A 22929-nucleotide genomic window follows, 5' to 3' on the forward strand; every position below is an offset into this window, starting at 1 on the left:
GCCCGGCCGCGGGGCCGCCGGCATACAGCCATCGGTGCCGTCCGACCTGCGCTCATCCCCGCCCCTGCTTTTCCGCACCCGCGAAAAGGAGGATTCCGGGCTGTATTTCATTTTTAATTGACTTACAGCCTCCTCCCCAACACCCCCGCACCGCCCCCCCTCCTCTCCCCGCCCCGGCTGCGCTTCCAGACACACTTTTCTTGTTGCAAACGGCGCGAGCATCAGGTGCGGGCAAGGAGGAGCGGCGCCGACTCCGCCTCCGAGATGCTGCTGCGGCATGGGGAGCCCGGGGCAGGGGCTGCGGGTACCCGGGTCCCCTGGCTCTGTCCCCATCCCCTCGGCGGTCGGCAGCTTTCCCGCGCCGGCTGTTCCCCAGCCTGGCCGCCGCAACAGCTGTGAAGAGGGGCCGGGGGATCCCGTCCTGCTCGCTTGCACTTCTGTGGCACAAATCTTCCCTTATCCTCGTTTCTGCCCGCCGCCCCAGCGGTGCGCTTCGCTCCCTGTCCTTTCTTGCCGCCCTCCCCTCGCCGGGGCCAGGAGTGCCAGGGCCGCGGCGCTGCGGGAGTCAGGTGCCGGCTGCCGCGGCTCTGCAGGGCCGGCTCCCGGGACCAAGGGGGGACACAGTCCTTTCTGTCCATCCACTCCTCCTTTTCTCTTGTTTTCTACTGAGACCATTTCAGGTTCTCTCAATGTTCTTATTATGAATATGTTTTCTCTACTGTATTTCCCCCCCCTCCCTTCCCGCCCTGACCACTAGCCCACCTCAATCTCGCCAAAGGGATGGGTGTTTGGGGTGGGATGTAGCTGGGGAGGAAGATAAATCCTAGACGCGGGGGGAGGGCGGGAGAGAAAGGGAAAGATTTTGCAGTCGTCTCTGGGCTGATTGGAAGAGGTAATCATTTTATTTGCGGCCGGAGGATTAGCAGATAAACTTTTATTGCTCCCTTTTGTGCGTGTGTGTGTGCGTGTCTTTGTGCGTGCGTGGGTGTGGGTGCGTAGAGGAAGAAGTCGCCTCTCAAGGGGGAAAATCTTTTCAATTTCCCTTTGGCAGGTGCAGGTCAAGGAGGAACTCATGAGCATTTTGTCTGATCCATGAACTGATTGGGAGAGGGGAAGCGATCCCTGTCCTCTTATCCTTCCTTTCCCAGTTTTGAAATCATTCCTTCCCCACCACCGCCGTCCTCCCGTCCTTCCCCTCCTCTTCCCCTTCCCCTTCCCCTGCACTGAATGAATGGAAGAGTCTCCACGGTTTTCTTCTGCTTCTCGCCCTGGACTGGAGAAGTGAGGGGGCATCTATCTATCCTCATCCATCTCTTTTTCGCTCCATCCATTCCCGAGGGGATTTCAGACTGTGCAATGTGTTTTCAGCCTCTTGCCGCTGCTACCACTTGACACTATGCTACGCGCAGGGAGAGGGTTTTGCAAAAATGGATTTATTGTATTTTAAAGGATTTCTTCTCTAATAAGGTTCTCATTGCACACAAGTATGACTAAATCCCCTATTTGGTAAATCTTTCTCTACCCCACCCCTCCTCTTTGGGTTCCCTCCCGCCCGCCCCCACCCCTTCAGAGGAGCAAGCACAGGGAGCTGATGACGGACCCATTAATCCCTTCTTCAATGCATCAAAAGAAGCCGAAGGGCTGGAAGTCGCTGGGCTCGGAGTCCTGCAGAAAATGCTTCGATCTGCTTTTGGTTCTGTATGAAACTGGTGACTAGGGGCTCGGCTCGCTCCGCCGCCGCCGCCCGCCGGCACCTGGATGCGCGGGCCGCCGCCGCCGCCGCCGCCGCCGCCGCCGCCTTGCCCGCCGCCGCCGCGATGCACCGCTCGTGGCGGTGCTGGTGATCGCTCGGGTGTGATGGGATTGAGCCGGCGGTGATCATTTGAAGGCGGTGAGGGAGAGCGAGGGAGAGGAAGGGCTGCTCCGCTCTGCTGTGTGTGGGCTTCGGGATTTTTTTTTCTTTTTTTTTTCTTCTTCTTCTTCTTTTCCTACTTCCATCCTCTCCCCGCCACTGGAAGTCCTCCCGTATCTAAATGGAATTAGTGGAGACCGAAGCCCCTTGTGTAAGGAACAGACATGACCCATGGGCGCAGCTTCTTTCACAGTGAGTATCTATTTCCCCCTTCCCACCCCCGACCGAGCTCCGCCGCCGCGCACGGGCTCCTGCCCTCCGCTGCCTCCACACCTGGCGTAACGGGACGCCCAGACTCCCGCGGCATGGGGGCGAGCTCCCTCCACGCACACACCGCATCCTCTCCCCCACCACGCTGCGGTGCACCGGAGGGGAGCCGGCGTCTGCCAGCGCCGTGGGGCGGGCGGGGGAACACGCTCCCGGGGGCTGGAGGCTTTCACCTGGGCGCGACGCGTCTGGTGGCTTTTGGCGTGCCGGGAGAGGGGGGAGTGGAGCTGCCCCCCGCCGGCCGTGGCTTGAACCGGCCGCCGAGGGTGAGGGGGAGCGGGGCAGCGCCGGGAGCCGCGGCGGCGGGGGGGCGGCCACACCGGGCACGGATCCCGGAGAGCTGCGGGGCGGGGGCGGCGCCTTCGGCTGAAATCCACCAGGATTAGCAAGGAGGCACCGAAATGTGTCACCTACTCTTCCAAGACCCCAGGGGCCTCAAGCTGCGCGGTGGGTCCCCCTCTCCCCCCTCTGTTTTGCAGAGGGTCCACTGTTCTGAAGGGGCTTGACTGGCCACAGTTCCTCCCAGTACTTCTCTGTGTGCCCACACCTGTGCAATAGCGCTATGGCCAGGTATTGCTTGTCCAACAACTCTTTGCCAGGCTAAGCCACGTCCGTGCCAAATCACAGCCTCCTAAAAGCCTGGCCAAGAGATAAATCACTTAATGTACAGCTTGTAATGAAAAAAATGCACAGATCCAAAAAAGATGGAAAGATGCACAATCAGAGTGGCACTAGAAAGCACGATTATAATAACGCCCACGATTAGGAGGGAAAGGGGAGGAGGAAGACAGTGAGAATGCAACAAGAAATTTTGTGAAAACTTCTTTAAAATAATTCCCAAACCGAGATAATCGCAATATTGTCACTATGCTGCCAACGCTTCCCAAGTGACACTTTTCAGTGAGTGAAGATTCCATGGTTGATCTCCCTGGGGTCTTTCCACCACTGCCCCCCCCCCCCCCCCACCCCCCAAAAAGCACTGTTCTTTTTCTGTGGCTTGAGAAAGAAGGTGAGGGATCATAGAACAAAATGGTCTGCCTTGTCTGCTTAAAATAATTGCATTGTGTTGGCTTCTCCCAAGAAGACCACAATTTTAATTACTTTCTGGCAACATGCATATTTTGGTGCTGCTGTTAATAACACTAAAGCAAGAGGCTTTCTCCTTTTTTTTTTTTTTTTTTTAATGGGAAAAATGTTTCATTTTATCTATCCAAATGTTAGATGTTATATATCCAGAATAAAACCAAAACCCCAAAACACTTAGTTTCTTAGTCTGCTTGTCTATTAGACTTTATTATCAAGATCATTTTGACTGCTTATTAATAATAAATACTGATATAATGACATGTTATTATAGCTCTATGCTTTGGATAAACAGCTCTGTGGTTTGGAAACCTCTTTTCTAGCAGTTACAGCTGGAACTGAAAAGACCTGTGGTTTTGTTTGTCATATTGGTAATAATTTATCTGTGACTTGGACCAACTCTCCTTACTTCTCTAAACTCCACTTTTGTCCATATAGAAAATAAGGGGAAATCTAATAGATAAAGATGCTTGAAATGAACCTATAAGAATCAGATTTGAATTGTTATTAATTGCCTAAAAGAAACACTTCTCACATGGAGTTTGTTCGTCTGTCATGCGTCCTATTCTAGCTTCCACAAATTTGTGGGCAGAAGGAACACAGGCAGCTGATTCCATATTCTAATACAATCTACTTTACACTATTCAGAAATTAGGTATTGTCTGTTGAAGATTTCAGGCATAGATGCACTATGATCACTGCATGAAACACAGCTAAAGTAAATGAGCAACTTGGTAAAGGGGTAATTCCTGCCTTGCTGTTGGATTTTGGCACAGTCAACAGGCAGAATCCCAGCTAGCATGTATTTCCAGAATTCATCCCTGAGGAGAGTAAGGGCATGAATGGCTGGGTAGCTTTCAGATCTGAGCAGAAGATGTAGTGTTCTCACTGAATGCCCATGACACAGAAGAGTTTTAACTATCAGTGCTGCCAACATCCGTCTCTAGGGGCTTGAGCCTGACCAAGAAATAGTGAATATGCTGCCAAGCCTTCATTTTCCCAGAATTTCAATCTTACCCTGCTTAATAGGGCAGCCATCATCCATGCCTCAAACCCTCTGTCACGTGGGAAAGGTCAAAGACATAGAAATAGAGATATCAATGCCATCAGAATACTGGAAATGTGGAGACTGGCTTCCTTTGGCATGAAAATTATACAAAAATTGCCATAAAAAAAGGTGGAAATGGTGAAAGCACCATCATGGAAATGTTCATAGTTATTAGCCCATGGTGGCTTTTGGTATGTCTTGGGGATAATAAGAAGAAATTATGCCATTCAATTACTTTGATTAAAGACCACTGGTCCATCAGTTCCTCATCACAGTCATCATCAACAACAACAACAAGAACAAACACAAAAAACCCCAAAACCTGACTGATCCAAAAGGCTCTGAATAAGCATGCAATTTCATTTCCACCTTAAGTTCACTGCAGCCTGGGCACTGTGTTTGGGCTTAATGCCAAACTAGCCGGGGCAAAGCCCCAAGCACTCCAAGAACTGATGGATCTGTTTTCTTCTGCTCTTGCTATTCTACTTTCTCTGATAGCCAAAGAAGAGATGAATGATGACAAGAAAATCAGTGTGTGATTTCTTCATCAGGTAGCTAGGTCTTCCAAATTAGTCTCATTATGAGTCTGCTAAGGGTTTGGCTCTTAGCCTTTTCTAGTTAAACTGTTATATTTGGAAATTCCCAGAAATCCAGTAATTATCTCCAGGTCAAAGTCCATTTCAGAAAGGTTGCATTTTTTTCCAACAGGCGTAGTTGTCCTACCATGGTTAGAGACAGTAGATACCTATTTGTAAAATGGGCTGCAGATTCACTGCAGCAAAAGCAACACCCTCTCGACAAGTCAAACAAACTAGATTAATGAGATTGTTAAGAATACACAATAATTTACTTCACTAGAGATTTGCAAATGCTTTGATGGATGTGAAGAACCCAACCCCTTACATCTTTCCTACTCCCAGTCCTCATTTTCAGATTTTATTATGCTATAGAGAGAGACATTGGTGCATACAGGGGCACTGAAATTTAGTCTCCCTCTGTTAAAAGCAGCCACTTTTCTACTACTGACACAAACTACTATTATATAAATAAGTATTGGTACAAATGTTTTTCTCTAATATTAAATCAAAGGAAAAAATAGGAGGAGAACATCAGTGCCTGTGGATTTTGTTTTAAACCCAAAAGATCTTATCTTTATTTGTTTACATTTGGAAAGATAAGTACTTACAAGAACAGGCCATAAAGAAACTTGTTTATATAATATGTGCAATTAAAAGAAGCAAGTAAACATGAAACTTTTTCTTTACATTAATTCTATTTAATTTGTATTCTTGTGAGATATATGTGTACAACTGATTTGATTGCAGGAACTATCACTCTGTGATATTTAATGCATATTTCTCTTTCAGTTGTAGCAAGTCTAATCATCCTACATTTGTCTGGGGCAACCAAAAAAGGAACAGGTATGTAAACTTCAGACATTTTGTCAGACAATATATTAGAGACCAAAGTATGGATTTGAGTTTTTAGTTTAGTTTTTGAAATTTTTAGTAGCTCATTTACTTCCAATGTCTGCCCTTTGTCCATTTTTTTGGAGTATTCACATGCCTGTACACACACACAAAATCCAGGGGTACTCACCAGGCTCAGTCTAACTAAAGACTGTAAAATACTCCCACTTAAGTCCAGTTTGGACACTCAGCTACCTACACTTAAAATCTTTTTTCTTGTTGAAGTATAATTAAAAACCTGAAATTGGGTATCATGGGTGCATTTGTGCAGGGGGAGTATAGAAAGAGATTCTTAAAAGCCTTGGATCCCTCTGTGAGGGAGAGCCAAGCAGGGAATGCTGCTAAGCCCAGTGTCTGTCTGAACCGGTGTCTGAATGCACAGTCTCTGCAGGCCAGAATTAATTTCAGGAAGTTAGAGTCCATGTTATACTCTGCCTGGATACAAACCAGGGTGAAGAAGAAATGCCTGCAGATTATAAGTCAGATCATCAGGTTAATATCATCCTTGAAAGGTGCTTGTTTTTCTCCATTGATTGTAAGAGGGAGCCTCAAACACCTTTACACACCAGGGACTTAAGTTATATGGGACAGTTATTTGATATTAGATACCTCATTCAGAGAAACACCAGTCTAGAATCTACTATCCTTCCTTTTAATAGCAGCCCAGATATATTTAATTCTCAAAGGTCTATCTCATTTAGCCTACTTGTTAAAGAATGATGCTCAGGAAGGGATCCCTCATTTTCTTCAGCATGAACTGGCCCAAACCTTTGTCTCCAGTCTCTCTGCCAGAGTACAGGAGGAAATGAAAGAGATTCAGGGCTAGGAAGAAAGCAAACAAGAAGGTCTGACTCTGCTCTCTGATGATTCACTTAGGAGAAGGGAAGTTCTGGGCTGTGATTCCTGGCCTCAGAGCTATTTATTAATTTTACAGCAAACAGCAAGATAAAAATAATCTATGAAGCAGATTCCAGGAATTCCCCTGTCTACCTCTGTCCGGTGAATAGAGTAAATATGCTGCAGATTTAAAACAACTTCTATATATGATCATAATTCTCTGGGTTATTTCCTTGATTTTGTGACTGATATATTCCTGTATTATAGCATGAAGCTTGCTGACAGAGCACATGCTTGAGCTTTTTGAGATGTATGAGTGCGAAATTCATGCCTTCCAATTCTCAAGCACGTGCTTTCACTAGAAGGTTATTATTTTAAAAGCATACAAACTTGTTTTCCCCTAGACATCCAAGCCTCTCCTCTGCTTTGAAAAAAAATGTTTTGAGTAAGAATTATATGTTTCTACCCCTAAAGAACAGCCTTCTTTTCCCCTAATCAATAATCATATTCAGTCTAAACAGAGAAAAGTTTGAGGCCACTGACAGAAAGGGGCTGTTGTATTTATCCTGTAAGAGAGTTCTAAGTGTTATGTGGATATAATAATTTGTGAGCTAATTATATAATGCTTAATGTCATCGTTTTACAGAAAAGCAAACTTCTTCCGAAGGACAGAGACCAGTGCAGTGTGGAACTTGGACAAAATATGCAGAAGGAGGGATCTTCACTTCTCCAAATTACCCCAACAAGTATCCTCCGGACAGAGAGTGTGTCTACATTATAGAAGGTGACCAAAAGAAGAATCTTTATATTTTACCATCAACTGAATTAAAAAGAATGTTTTATTTTGCTATATGGGAAGAATAGGTAAAGTCCTGGTAATAAATCTTTTCAAGACACAAGATTTAGAGAACCGCTTGATTTCTATCTTGATACAACTCATAAATTAGTTGAGGTGGTAAGTATGTGTGACTCAGTAATAAGCAGCGCAATTTATTTCAGGATATTTAGAGAATTAATAGAACCTAAAATGCTGTAACGTGACAGAAGAAAGGATATTTTAAAATGAGTAGTAGAAGTGAACACAGGAAACAAAAATGCTTTTGACATTCATGCAAACATTTTAAACTTCCCATAACTGAATCAGAGATGACAAGCTTAGCTAGGCAAGGTACAGCAAAAGAAGTTGAACAGAAAATACCCATATAGTGAGTGTAAAGATTATTTTCCATCCAGTTGTTCATAAGAAATGAAAATGAAGAAAGCCCAACCTACAAAATAAAACTAGAAAAGAATAAACATTAGCATGAAGCAACTCTAAGACTTAGTTTTTAAAGACTAGACAATTGCAGGCATGGAAGTGATGTAGGAAAGCCTAAAGTTGTATTACAAACAAATTATGAGGTGTCTTTTCATTAGTCTTAGTACAATGGATATTGGAGGGATTGTTGTAATAATGAATCTGTGGAAAGAAATAGAGATTAGATCCAGTCAGAGCTCAGAAAAGATGAATCAGGTACTGTATAGTAAGACCCTGGATAAGTTTCTTTTGTGAGTTGTGAATTCATGTTGAATAAAACAGTGATGCTCTTTTATCCATGCTTCATTTAGAGAATTATTAATTAATTAATGATGGAGCCAGGAATTATAGAAATAGTTATTTTATCAAAGACGCAGGTAGTACCAAGATATATTTCCAAAGATATATAGCTGATTTAAATTGAATTAGCTGCTCTAGACCCACACACACTACGCATTTTTAGAAGGGCAAAAATCAGAGCAAAATGACTGAATTCCACGTAGGTGCTAGATAACTTGACTGAAGTCAGAAGAGGTGCTTATAAACAATGTAGCCAAACAAGCTCTTAAGAGAAAATTTATACTAGTGTGTCTTTGTATATGTCTGAAATTTAAGCAGATGTATGGTAATATTTAAATTCCTTCATAGTTTAATAATTGGTTTAAAACAATATTTTTTTAAAAAATATAAATGTATAGGTTCAAAATACACAACTTAGCATTTTTTTTTCTGGTTACACTTATGTTGTTAGATCCAGGTCTTTTTGCGTATATTGATCAAATTATCTAACACTCCTGTGACACTGGGAAGAAGCAAGCCTGTTTTATCTCCAAAGATCTGAAACATGGGATGTTTTTTCATTAAAGAGAAAGGGTGTAGAAAAAACCCCACCATCTTTGTAAATTTAGTCCCATATCTCAGGTTCTGAGATGTTCCTCCTCACAGTAAGAAGGTGCCTGAAAGTCCAGTGTTGTAAAGACTTTTGTCTTTATTATAGTACTTAGGTACTTACAAAAACATAGTTAATATACTAAAATAATGTGATTTAAAATACCTAAAAATGTAAATGCCTAAGAAAAATTTAAGAAGGAAATATTTAGTCAACCATCTTATATGACGAAGGCAAAATTCCACATTGACAAGTTTAGAGCAATGTATAGAAAAGAGAGTAAACTCAACAGGCATCTGGTTATAATTTATTGGAAAATTAAATCTTGTAAAAAACAGTTAAACACAATATTGTTTATGGCACTGATATTTTCTTCTTCCCATTCTGCCTAATCAACAGTTTGGATTGCAGCTGGACATTTTAAAACCCACAATGGAAGTAGTTCTATCAGCACATAATTTGATGACAGCCATGGACACCGCACAACATTCTCAGATCTGATCTCCCCATGTCTATTTCTGTCTCCTAAAACAATCAGGAATAGTCATGTCTATCTGGAAAATGTGACAAAAACAAGCAGAGATATAGTAAGATGTCTGAACAATAATATTTTAAAATGTGGCAAATTTAGAAAAGAGGGCAAAAGAAGTACTGAAGGTTAACAAAAACTTTTTTGTAATGAGAATAAATTATTTGTCCATATTTATTCTTTTTGCAACATATAAAAATGGCAGAAAATTATAAAGAAGGCTAAAAAGTAGAAACTTTTCCCCAAATCTTTTATATTCTGTGGAACTCATTGTCATAAGAGACTGAGGTTAAAGGACTGCAAAAAGCCATATTAATCATTTTACTGATAGCAGTCTTTGAGATCAGATAATCTGTGGAAATTGTGAATAATCTTGACTAATGAAGGACATAAGTATTTTAGAGTAAGACAGAAACATCTCCATAAGCATTTTATTTCTATATTTATTATTGAAATTTCAATATGCTTCAATAGCTTCTGAATCCAGTTGAATGCCAAGTACCAAAGTAGAGGGACAATTTATGTGATCTATAACATCATCCCCCCATTGCTATCTCCCTGTGGTATGTCTCAGGGAGTTCAGCATACCAGGACTGTATATGCCATACTGAAAGCTCTATGGTGTGAGTATAAATACATATATGAATCACTAGGTTCTTTCCTGGCTGCTTGAATTCATTCTGTCATTTATTTGTTATCAAAAAGTCTTAGGGAAAATTCAAACGTAATTCCTAGTGACTTTAGTGGTCTTCACTAAGGACTCCAGCTTGTAATGTGTTGTAAACAATTGAATTTCATCTCATTTTTTTCCTTCACATTGTAGCTCAACTAATATGTATGCAAGCCTTTCATCATGTCAAAATTACTTTGGTGAAGTAAAGGAGCTGGCAAAAGTTGCAATGATCATAGACTCTGAATTTCTAAAAGAGAAGAGGATTTCTGACTGCAGAGGCTTCTATCCTAGCAGTCAAAGACATAAGCAAATCAAACAGCTGGAAATTTCTTAGATTATTTTTCTTTTTCTCTCCTTTTTTTTAAATTCTGTTTTAGTAGTTATGATAATGAACTCTTGGGAAAACTAGGAATTTTAAAGTCCGGGTTGAATGCCTTTCTAAAAGAAATCCTTTTGGTCATCTAGAAATCATGGACTCTGTACAGAAATTGTTATGCTACGGTGGAGTGTCACAAGTGAGGCTTGGAGGAGGAGGGTACAACTCCCCAAGGAACTTCTGATGAATCCCATTTGCCATCCCAAAATGCAATGAGAATTTGTTCTTTTTGTTTGTTTTGTTTTGGTTTTTTTTCTTTCAGTCTTATTTGGCATATAGAAAACATAGAAAATAGCTGAGTGTTTGGCGAAATTTCACCCTTATTTTGCATATTCATGATTCTAACCTGACAAAATTCACAGCTGCCCAGAACAATCACAGCAGTGACAGCATTAGCGTTTGCCAGACTGCAGAACATTTGGTGTATGTGCTACAAAGGGAAATTTGCACAGGAGATTTTGTAGGAGCAAAAGCTTTTATTCATATTAAAATATTTGGGGAGCAGGATAGTCATACTTTACACACTATAACTTGAGAATTGGTTTGGCAATCCTGTAAGTAAAATACCTGTAAAATTTTAGCCATTCTTCAGCTTTTAATAATTAAGTTCAGCTTATTTATAAACATAGTTGCGGACTAGAATTGCTTTACGGAGATATGAAATAAATCCTCCGATTTACATGTTTGAGCATGTAGAGTTAGCACTCTTGAAGGTCTCATGTTCTCATAAAAGACCATTAAGCTCTTTCATTCTAGATATTTCACAGGTGTTAAAAAACTGTCATGTTACCACTGAATGAAAATCCTCTGCTCAAGGTCCTTTTGTATTTCACAGTGATTTGTGTGTTCAAAAAGTTTTCATAAAAACAATGAAAGAATCCTCTTTTGAAATGAAGATAAATGTGGTTTTCTTACCAATAATAGCAGGACAACCAGAAGGAATGACGATTATTGAAACTATTAGTAGGGTAGCAGCTCACAGAGATGGGAGTAGGTGTTGAGTTCAGTTTCTCATTTCCATGCAGTGTGGCAAATTGAAACAGATTTTTTCACTTAACTTCAGCTGTCACTTAGACAGACTTAGAAGCTGATCAGAATTAAAACCTTAATTGTGTAGTTTTGCTGCAACAGTTTTACTGCAAGTTGGAACCCAATGACTTTTTTTTCATTGGATGTAAAATCTCAAGACAGGACTTGTTTAAGATAATTAGATGAAAAGTATGACAAGACATGCAAGCATTAAGTTGGTTTTTCCACAGTATTAAACATTTTTGAAGAAAGCTAATTGGAAGTTAAATATGGAAGTTTTCAGATTTGAAATCAAATCATTTTATGAGACAATATTCAGACAATGAGACAATATTCAGTATATTTCATTTGGAGTTGACAACAACTTTTCCTGACATTGTAACCACGAAAGAAGTCCTGAAGATGTGAATGGGCTTTACCTGTAAATAAAGATACCAGAAATGAACACTCCATCCCTCCTTTTCTGTTTAGATGGCCAGATGCCAATCTAGTCTGGAAGATTTGCATATTCTGGATTTTTTTGTTTTATTTTTCTGTAGGTACACACGCATTATTATTAGTGACTATTCTGGACTTGGTCCCAGCTTATTTCTGTAAGTTTTACTGTGACCTCATTTACAGATGCTTTGTTGCAAAAGCTGTGGCACAAGATGTATATTTAAACAATAGCTGCTTGTTCTAGCTTGTGTTTAGCAAAGAAACCCCTTATTAAAGCCAGAGTATAAGTGTGAAATTATATCATTTTTGCTAAAAGGAACTTAAAGTTGAAAATGTGAATTATGTGTTTTCATCCCTTATGGTCATTTCTAGGAAGCGTTGATTAATTTTGTGTCTTATGTAGATTATTGCAAGCAAAACATTTAACCATTAACTAAATATGAAAGACGAGATGAAGAACAGAGGTACATTTAAAAGCACCTGATGAAAAGGTCGTGGATGTGTGTTGCACCCAGGAGTTATGCACAGTTACAGAAACATGAAGTGGCATGGCCAAAATGATGCCAGAATGTTACTTTACATTTAAGGAGTGTGAACGGGCAGTGGTCCAGCCCTCAAATTCAGTCTCCAGCCTTGTTTTATCTCCAGTGGAGAAGTGGTGCTAATGAATGTTCAATGCTCCATTCTTAGAGTGAAGTAGACACTATAGGACTTTTGGGGAAAAGTGGAAACTCTTGAGCCATCCTGGAGCTGATGCGATTCTCTCTGATCCTTTAGCAAGATCTGAGCTTCACTAGGAAAAGCCTCATCTTGACTTTGTTGAAAAATAAATAAAAGCAGAATAGTTTAAACTACAGCAATATTCTGATCATAAAACTGGTTGGCAATGTGAGATTCAGAGACCTACGTGGAGTTTGTGGAAATTGTGCTTTTTCTCAGGTCATGCATTCACCCAGTCAATAGATGTCACGTGTAACTGTAGGCCTAATTCTAATTTGCCCACAATCTTTCCTTTGTATTATACCAAGGCTAGAGCTGGCTCTAGGGCTCCTTTTCAACACCAAAAATCATGTCAAATGACTGAACTAAACTCTGAGGGCCCTGTGGCCGTTTCTAACATGTTACATGAGTCTTGAATACAAAGACCTGTTAAGGGTTGAACTATGGGTCAGCACTTGTAACGCTCTTCTTGGTATGAAATAAGGCAGCAGAAAAGAAAGTTTGTAAAGGACAAATATGTTATGATAATGGCACAAGCCATTTTTTAAGTACTTTGTGGCTGTGGGAAGCACAGAAGCCGTACACTGCGCTATGCTGCTGTATGACACTAACAGTTGTAGGAGAATTGATCTTCATATCTGGTTTGTGACATTAAAACATTACAATAAAGCTCTAGGCAGGTTAATAGCATAACACTGGAGTCGTGCATGTGTAAGACTTTCAAGCCATGATGAACATTCTTAAGATTACCTGAAGTGTTGTCAGGATAGAATTTCTGACACCTGACTGTGGTCCTTAGGTGAATGATGAACAGTTCTCAACAAATCTCCTTTAATGGAATACGAGCATGCAGAATATGATCCCAGACTGAAAGTTGTTGATTGCTCTCTTCTGTCCTAGTATTGCTTAGTTGAGTTTAAATCAATAATTTCTATAAAAGTGTAAAGTCAAGGATAGAAACATCTGAATAAAATTAATCAATGACATCTTCCAGGTATTTAATCTTTCACTATAATCTAAAAATATTTACTTTGGTTTTCAAAACTCACCAAACTCAACATCATTATGATCTCCCTTAGAATCTTTATTATCTGACCCTACTTTTGTAAATTTTTTTGTACTTTCAAAGAGGTTAGTTTTCCACAGACTGTGAATTTGGTACAATTATAGGTGAAACATAAACCTTTGCTTTTGCTACTGAATTTGTATCACAAATTTCCTTTAAATTGGTATAAATAATGACAAGTCAATAGCAAGTACTTCCCTGAATGTGAATTTCTTCAGATTGAGAACAGTAAAAAAGGTTTCTTTCTCATGTTAAATTAAATGTTTTAATAAATATCAATCATCCAATTATATTAACATTGTAAGTAAAGTTGCTAAAATAATCTTTCTTATCAGATAACATGTTTTATTAACTTGCTTCTTAAATGCTCCTCATAAAATGGGGCTGTATTTATTTACATGAAATAGTTGTAAAAGGGATCTGACTATGTGGTCTTATGTAAAGATTTCAAAATTTACTTAATATCTTCTTAGTTAATTTTAAATAGTATCTCTTCTTTATGCGATTAATGAGTTCATGCCAAAAACTTCATTTTAAAACATTTCAAAATCCAAACAAGATTTAAGTTCTGGTCACACTGACAGTTTTCTTATTACTCTTGAGGAAAGAAATGTAGAGATACTGACTCCTGGAGTGACTGCAGTTTCCATGCTAAGCTTATGCACTCAGCATGGAGTTTGATCTTGCATATTTTCATGAGGAAAGAATGGTAACTCTGGCAAAGCTCATAGCAATACAAACCTCTTTTGATATGTGTAAAGTGTCGGACATGATCCCATGAGAGGCACAGCGGGCAATGACACAACAAATCCTTGTCTTAGTAGAGGGCTTTGTCAGCAAAAGGCTCCAATGCACCATGCTCTAGATGTGGAAGGCACACAGTTTTTGCTATGGACAGGATTAAGTGTAGAAAACAGTGAACCTCTAGGAGGCTGCCTCTGATAAAATACATAGATCAAACCATGTTATTTTTCCTCCTTTTAATAAAATACTATATTTCTACCAGTCTACCAGTTACTTTTTTGCTTTATACAGGAGATAGCAGGGAATATTTGTTTTAGAGATCATTTCATCTCTAGACTTTGTCCTATCACTAAAGATGGACTTTTTTAATGTCTAGTTAAGTGGCCACTATGAAGTTCCTTCAAGGTTTTCAGTATATTATTTGTTCTTCAATTATCATGCTTATCTAGTTCTTCCTTAAGTGAGAATTAACTGCATTTGTTCTTATGTTTCCAATGAGATGACAAATAATTCTGCATATAAGCAATTGCACTCCAGTTTGTCAGTGCAATAATATAGGAACATAATCTGTCCACTTGTGCTACACAAACTGTAGCACAGTTCTGATCAGCTTTTTCTTCATCCTCTTTGCCAGTACTAGGTATAAAAATGTATTCTGGTTAACACCCCTCCCCCAAATAAAAGAGAAAAAATATTTTTCTAAATATGTAAGTTTCTTAGAAAGATTATATGTCTGAAGAAATTGTTCCTGACTATATCTTTCTTTTCATCATAAATATCTCTCTTAGCTTTACTAAGCACTGCTGTTAAGAGTACTTTTTTTAAAAGGAAAACAGTAGATGAGTAACCTGACTCTGTGAAATCTATAAAAAATACAGATGTACTAATTTTCAAAAAAGTTTTTAAACAAAATGTTAAGATGCATACAAAATTGATATCTTTGATTTTCTTCAGTTTTGCTTTAGCTTTGAAGGGTCTTGGGTTAGAAAAATATTAAGATAATTTTCTTTTTGTCTCTAGCTGCTCCTAGACAATGCATTGAGCTACACTTTGATGAAAAATATTCCATAGAGCCTTCTTGGGAGTGTAAATTTGACCATATTGAAGTACGAGATGGACCTTTTGGCTTTTCCCCAATCATTGGACGTTTCTGTGGACAGCAAAATCCACCTATGATAAAATCCAGTGGCAGATTCCTGTGGATCAAATTTTTTGCTGATGGTGAACTGGAATCTATTGGGTTTTCTGCTCGGTATAATTTTACACCTGGTAAGTACAAACCATCAAACTTTTTAATAGAAAAAGCTTATCATGGTAACTTTTCTAAAGATGTATTATCTTGCTGTTGAATAATATCTTTAGCTGGGACTTTGTTTATTATCAAGGAAGGTATTAATAGGAAATTGATAGAGGTCATATGTATTTTTGCATAGCAAGTAAGGCTTATTCAAGGGAAAAATTTTCAGAATCTGAAGTTTTTGAAAGTATTTTTTTCAAGTGAATGCTATTACAGAAAACCATTCAAAATGTTTCATGGGAAGTTATGTGTTTTATGCTTGACTGTTACACTGTACAGCTTTTCTTTCAAAAAGATCATTGATAAAGTATTCTAATAAAAAAATGTAATTATCTCAGAAAATTCCATCATCGCTTTTCCACTTCACCAAACATTTCCCCAGCTGAGGGGTAGAATAGTTCTTCTTTCTCAATAAAGCAAACTATTACAAATATTACCAGAGGACATAAGAGGTTCAAAGAGTAAGAGGACATGAGATGTTCAAAGAGTAACATGTATTAAATATTTTTCTAAAAAGGCTGTAAATCTTAATTGCAATTGTACAAGTATTCCTAGCCACTGTTTAAAATTAATTTATTAAAGTAAAACAAAATTCATAGTTATACATTTGATTAATTCCCTTGCTCTCCCACTTATTAACAAAAGATTGCTGATTTTAAATGTCTTCTTGGGCTGCAGCTACACTATACTGCACTGCACTGCTGGATGTGACGTAGTTCTATGACTTATGTTTTGAGTGATGAGTCATACTTCAATATAGCTCACTCTAAAGCACTGTAATTATTATGTAATTTTGTCAATTATGTCACTATTGTTTCAGCTGAATTGTTGTATTAGGTTGAACAATATTCTCTACAATATCACCTAAAATTAGCAGACCCAAAATTCTTCCTTAATCATTCCAGTACCCTCATAGAAGATGGCAGGTCTACATGCTCTATGTTGTTCTTCTTTTTGGTTTTCTTTCATTAATGAAAGGAAAATAGCTATAAAATTAATCAGCAGAGTTAAATTTTCTTTCAAGTCAAGTATACTGTTTTGCGGTGGGTAAACGTATTTAGAAGGTTCAAGATGGCAACAGAAGAGAGAATTTCTGTAGCAAATTATCTGAGAGCCAGGTATATATATCTATTGTAAATTCCAAGACAACGGACAAAATTTTGTTGTAATCATGCATGTCCACTCTGAAAACTGAGTTAAATTTTTATTTCTCATTTACCATGGGTCTGTGGGCTTTTGCCATTTCCTCACCCTGTGCCATAAGATCTTTGCTTTAGATTTCTTGACCTTTTTTTTGACAAAGGGTTGTGCATTATGGTTGAAAAGATACCCATAGCACAATCTTCAGCTTACTCTGTCTAAAAAAACTCTCAAGTAAAAGACAACCTAATGGATCATGTTTTATCCTCATTCCTTTTCTACTGATGTAAGGAGAATTTCTACACAAGGATCAATGCTGGTAAACTGGTACAGCAGCATAAATTATTCTAGACTTCAGATGGAATAGCTGTATCTTTTTTCTTCCTTGTTTCTTTCTTTTTTCCCCTCCTTCCATTTCAATAGAAAAATCTGCAAGTAGTAGGGAGTTTCTAGTAATATTGGCCAAAATGAGACTATGATTAATCTGAGAAGCGCTAAACAGCACTGCTGCCTCCTTGAAGAACTTCACATTCCACATTATTATTTGGACAGTCTTTTATTATGCAGACATTATTAAGGCATGACATTTTGAGATCTATTGTCCATATGTGTGCCCTGGGAGGGGTCACTGTCAACTTATAAAACAGAATGATGGCTTTCGAGATTGTATAAGAGAGTAGCACAGAGAGGACTGCACTCTAGAGTGTTACAGAGTAGCTGGAGAGGACTCCAATACAGAAATCATCACCTAAACCACCTAGATTCAGCTTAGGTAGTGACAACTTATAAAATTAAATTATGAACAAAGGAGAGATCAGAAGAAAAGTTTCAGCTAGCCATAAATGCTATGGGGAGATGCAGTTTTTGTTGCCACTCATCTCACTTGTCAAAAGGAGGACACTCTGCCTAACTTCAACCTGCAGAGGAGGCTTTCTTCATCCCAGTGACAAGTGCAACACAGCTATTTCTCGAGTATCAGCAATCTTTGAGGGTCCCCACCTACCCCTGGTGTGTCTCTCATCTGCCTCTTTTGTATTTGAGATCTTAATGGAGGATAAAGAAATGTGATGTTAAATGTGTGGGTGCATGCCAAGATTTGAGGAAAAAAAAAAAAGAAGCAAATTTGACTAAATTGAAGCTTCAACCATTTATTGTTATTTGAATGGTACCTGGAGAAACAGGGAAAGAAGTTATTTACTATGTCTCCAGGGTGTGTAAAAACAGCTAACTGGATGAAGTTGAAAAAAAGATCAATTAGGTTATCATGAAAAATGCTGCAATGAAGATCTATTAGGCTGTGCAAATGGAAAGAGTCCTGCACCTAAGGCAGTTTAAAACTAGTTTGGACTAAGTCCTATAAAAAGAAATTATATGGAAAAATCCTAAGGGATAGACTAATAATTTTCAATTACTAGAACTTTTCTGTTCAATAGTTTTTTTGACTCCTTGGTATTGAAATTGTTGGGAGTTCATCCACTAATGCAAAAGTCCAGTAGGGTCTGGGGTTTCAGAAACAAATAAAACTCTTTTGCCATAAATTATTTTCCATTTAAATAAACCTTTGTCTGAGATCTTTTCAGCTCTCTAAAAGATGAGATCTTGCAGAAGAAAACACTTAACAATAAAATCAGAGCTACACACCTGACCAACACAAACACACCCAGAAATTGGTAAAAGTTTTGCAAAAAAAGTTCCTTATTAAGAGGATAATTTAGACTTTCATTTTTGTAATATATGAATCGTAGTGTTATGCGACATGGATGAATGAACTTGTACGTATGGTATAATGGACTATTTTCAATGTCAAAACTCTGCCCTAAGGGAAAAAGTATTAATCTTTTGCAATGTTACAGCTACTATCAGTAATAACCAGATTCAATTTCATGTAAATTTTCAACCATTTTGTATACATGAGAGTTTATAAGCAAATGAAAACTTCTTTACCTTTTATATATTATTTCAATTTTATTTTTTATTTTTAAGTTCTAATTAACTGTGTTCATTTCAAAACTGAACTATCTGAAGCTATGAAACCTTCATAAATGTATACAAACATTTTTATCGGGTTGTTTCTTTTTAAAGAAATCTGATGTATGAGAGAAATACATATCAGGCTACAATATTTTCAGATTGATCTGGTTCATTTTGAATACAGCTGTGATTATCTAGGGAAAGGCCCATGAGATAAGTCAAAGGATAATTCATTCCTGCTCTTGTTTTGTCGTTCTTTGGGCCATTGAAAGGCTTACACTTGAAATTCCATTTCACAGTTCTGGGTCCTTTGACTCAATCTGTTATACTCATTTTTCCTAAAAAGTTTTGTCTCAAGACTTTCTTCCAAAGTGGTGTTGAATCACTGTTTTGTATAGAAAAATTCAAGTACTACTTCAAATTATTGACAACTCTTTAAAAAGATTCTGTTTTTTAGTACAGACAAGGATTCAGGCAGAGAGAGGTTATGTTTGAGCTTTCTTGCTCAGCTAGAATAATCAGATTTCTGTTTATCCTGGTCCCTGATTTTGCAGGACAGTGGCTTAAGATAGCACATCATTACTTTCAGTTCCTTCACTTAGTAGAAGCCATCTGTGTTTTTATTTAGCCTCATTAATATAAACGTCAGTCAGTAATGTTTTCTATTCAGCTGCCTGAATAGAAAGAGAAAAAAAGATCTACAATCCTATGTCCCAAAAGGTGGAATATGAAACACTTTCTAACCAGAGTAACAGTACTTTTACATTCCCGTTGCAGTGAATGTCACAGTAATGGAATAATTACATCGTCTATCTTGAGGGAAAAAAATAAAAAACAACCTAAATTCTTCCTCATTGGGGAATTTTCATATTTTCGAGCTCATGAAAAATTTAATGTGAATTTATTAAATTCAATCACAGTTCTAAAAATCTTAGAAATCTAAAAATATTATCAAATCATTTTGTCATCTAATGTCCATGTTCTCCCTTGAGTGTATTTAAGCAAGGGATATTTCCCAGGCATCTGGGACAGCTGAACATCCATGTGAGTTTGCTCACTTACTTTTATTTATTTGTTTACTCTTCTGAGTCTGGTCTGATTATTTCTAATTACCCACTTGAAATCCAGTAAAGTTTTCTGAGAACCAACAAAAAATTCCAGAATCATTCAACCTTGAGCGAGACAATGTTTTTCCTTTGGGATCAGAGTTGGTTTGAAAGTATGAGAAATTACTCATTATAACTCTTCATTTAAAGTTTTGAAACAGAACCATGTAATGTCAAATAAAAACCCAGAAAGAGTGAATCTGTTTTATTTATTGAGATATCTAGGCCCCAGCACTTCAGATTGTTATAAGCAGCTTTTTTCAGTCATGAACTTTTAGTATGTTCATACAAGTGCACTTCATAAAAGTCAGGCACTTCATTGCTGTTTACAAGGCATTAGGGCATCTGCTCTCATGTATGATGATGCATTACATTGAAAATCATGATCACAGGTTTATATCGAATTTCAAGTGAAAAATTGTTCTTTATGTGGAGCAAATGAGTATCTAAAAGGTCTCATGGGGTTCTCAGATCCCATATTACATCTTGCCATCACATAGCTATATGTTTCTTTTGACAGTACCCAAAAGGCAAATACAGAACTTCCTAGTTTAGAAATCCCTGAATGCTGGGAGTACCGTATTATCAATAGAAGGAAGTTGAACACTTAAGTTCCTACTCTGTTGAACTTTGATGTAAAAACAAGACCGAGAGAAATATAAGGTACAGTTTTAAGTATTTTAGCATTGGAGTAAAGAAAAATGACAACTAGGGACGCTTACTGCTTCCCCTGCCATCAGTACTACCCCTGTTCTCTACAAAAATGCTTTCCCTGTTTTCATTCCATAAGAAGCTGGACACAAACTTCTAGAGAAGGTTTACTAGGATATTCTACAGCAGTACAGGTACAAATAATTCCATTCCACCTCCACAGGAAACACCTTTCTTCATTTGTAGGTGATCTCATCAATAATGGTGATAATGATGTTGCAGTGATAAATATTATTTTCAGAGGAATCTCATTTCTCTGATAAAATGTCTGTTTTTGGAGCACCTGTGAGGGATTTTTAGGAAGCTTAGAAGTACATTCAAAATTAGTCCTAGAAAACCAACATTTTTACATTAAACTTCATTTTTACAATACCATTGTCATTCTATAAATAGTTTATATTATTACTTGTTACAGAACAATTACATCTAAATCTTAGTAGCAGCAGAGGATTTTCCTTAAATATGGTCTTTTTCTTATCCTCTTTTCCCTAAGGATAAACTTTTGGCTTTGTGTAAATACTATGCTGAGTTAGCTTAACCTTAGGTCTGATATAAAGTGATTACCCTTTGCTTTAAACACTTATAAAATGAGGAAATAACCAGTGGGCCCTGGACATTTGTTTTGCCTTTTAAGTCTTGATTTCTCTGTAATGTTTATGGAGCACTTGGAAATGGCAAATCAGGGGGGATATTATGGAATTTATACTGAACAGAAAGCCTGGGTAGTCATCTTCCACAAGTGTTTATAAATAACTTATTTACAATGAGAATTTTCACTACCCACATGCAGAACAGCACCTCCGAAACCTGTTGTTAAGTGTTACTTGGTAGCTCTCATTCAGACATTATAGCACTTCTTCAGAGGAAAAATTGGAAACTTCTTGTGTCATATGTAATGAATAAGGAGTTTTTGAATACTCTTCAAAGGTTTTCCAGGTCATCTGATTTTCTCATCTGGCATATTTTCTAACACCTTATAGTGGGATGTGCTCCTAGGTGGTTGTGTTGTGGTCTCATCCTGACAACACTGTTGTTGGCTGTAATAGTTTCTCTTAGTGACCTTGGAATTGGGGATATCTGGAGAGATTCTGCTGACATTTAAGCAATTATTTTTTTTAATTTATACTTAAGCTGTTCAATTTTCATCTTTATGCATTCTATCTACAGGTTTATAAGGTGTTACTGGTATAGCAAATAAATCTTAGCAATTGCCCCAGTGCTTTTGCTTAATCAGTCTGACTGTGGCCCATCTGTTAGGCAGAAAAACTACTTTTTAGTGTAGCCACTCAGTTGCGACAGGTTTGATTCTTTAGCTGTCAGTATTTATTAGGTAAAATCCATGTTTATATCATTTCTTTTCAGTCATCTTTTTGCATAGGTTCAAGTAACTGTGATTATAGATTTTTTTCTGTTATTGTCTATTTTGTTTAATGAAGCATTTCTCAATTCTAGCAGCAATAAATAATGATCTCTACTGAGATATTTACCTTTCCTTAACAGATTTTTTACTCTTTGGATTGTGGTTCTAGCTAATTCTCCTTAAAGAAATATGCACAAACTCTTGTTAGAAATCACTCAGTTCCCTTTGGCTAATAAACAGGGTTCTTGCCCAATAATTAGTAGCTTTGTACACTTAAGTCTTTGGACTTCTAGAAACTTCTGTTTCTAGAACTGAATATTTTTGCAGTAGGCAATATTTAGTAAATGATGAAACATGTCCAATAAGAAGTAAATCTTCTGTCACCCTGTGTTGTGTACACTCATCGATTGCCTAGCGTTTGTTCATTTTCTAAGGACAGTACTCATATTTTTGTGAAGAGGACAATCCAGAGAATCTCTTCTGCTTACCAGTACTGAGATTGAATGTTATTGAATATTATTTGTATATTTGTAGTTCTAGTAGGTGTTTTTTGTCATCTTAATATATCTTTTGCTATATTGATGGCTAAGACCTATCTTGATTTGTTTACTGTCTTTTTGAGTAATGCAGACTATGTAATACTTTAATTTCAGATATCACACTTGAGCTTCTTTCATGGGCAGGTCTAAAAATAAAATCATGCTTCATTCAACTTCGACACAAATTTTGTTTTAAATATTTTGTAAATAAATTTAGCCTGCCCATTAGAGCATCTCTGCCTTTGATCCATCTTCTCTTTTTCTTCTATTATGGGCTATGATATCAAAGAGCCTGCTGCAATCTTTAATATTGTACTGCTGTCATGGGTTAGAGAAATACTATCATGTAAAGTCCTTTTCATGTGAGAAACAGATTTTACAAGGATATCTGTGAGAAGTAGGTGTCATCTCTATGGCTAAATCTGGCC

At 38.1% G+C, this 22929-nt stretch overlaps 1 protein-coding gene across 1 annotated transcript in view; it reads left to right on the forward strand.

Moving 5' to 3' along the window:
• Nucleotides 1-1855: 1855 nt before the first annotated feature.
• NETO1 (neuropilin and tolloid like 1) overlaps nt 1856-22929 on the forward strand; it is a 63274-nt gene continuing 42200 nt past the window's right edge. Inside the window, exons 1-4 of the mRNA XM_069005924.1 lie at nt 1856-2104; nt 5678-5731; nt 7263-7400; nt 15398-15646. Of these exons, the coding sequence (XP_068862025.1) occupies nt 2077-2104; nt 5678-5731; nt 7263-7400; nt 15398-15646 (469 nt within the window). The 5' untranslated portion in view covers nt 1856-2076. The remainder of the gene's footprint in view (nt 2105-5677; nt 5732-7262; nt 7401-15397; nt 15647-22929) is intronic.

The sequence above is a fragment of the Aphelocoma coerulescens genome, chromosome 2 (genome assembly GCF_041296385.1).
Source record: "Aphelocoma coerulescens isolate FSJ_1873_10779 chromosome 2, UR_Acoe_1.0, whole genome shotgun sequence".
Taxonomy (NCBI): domain Eukaryota; kingdom Metazoa; phylum Chordata; class Aves; order Passeriformes; family Corvidae; genus Aphelocoma; species Aphelocoma coerulescens.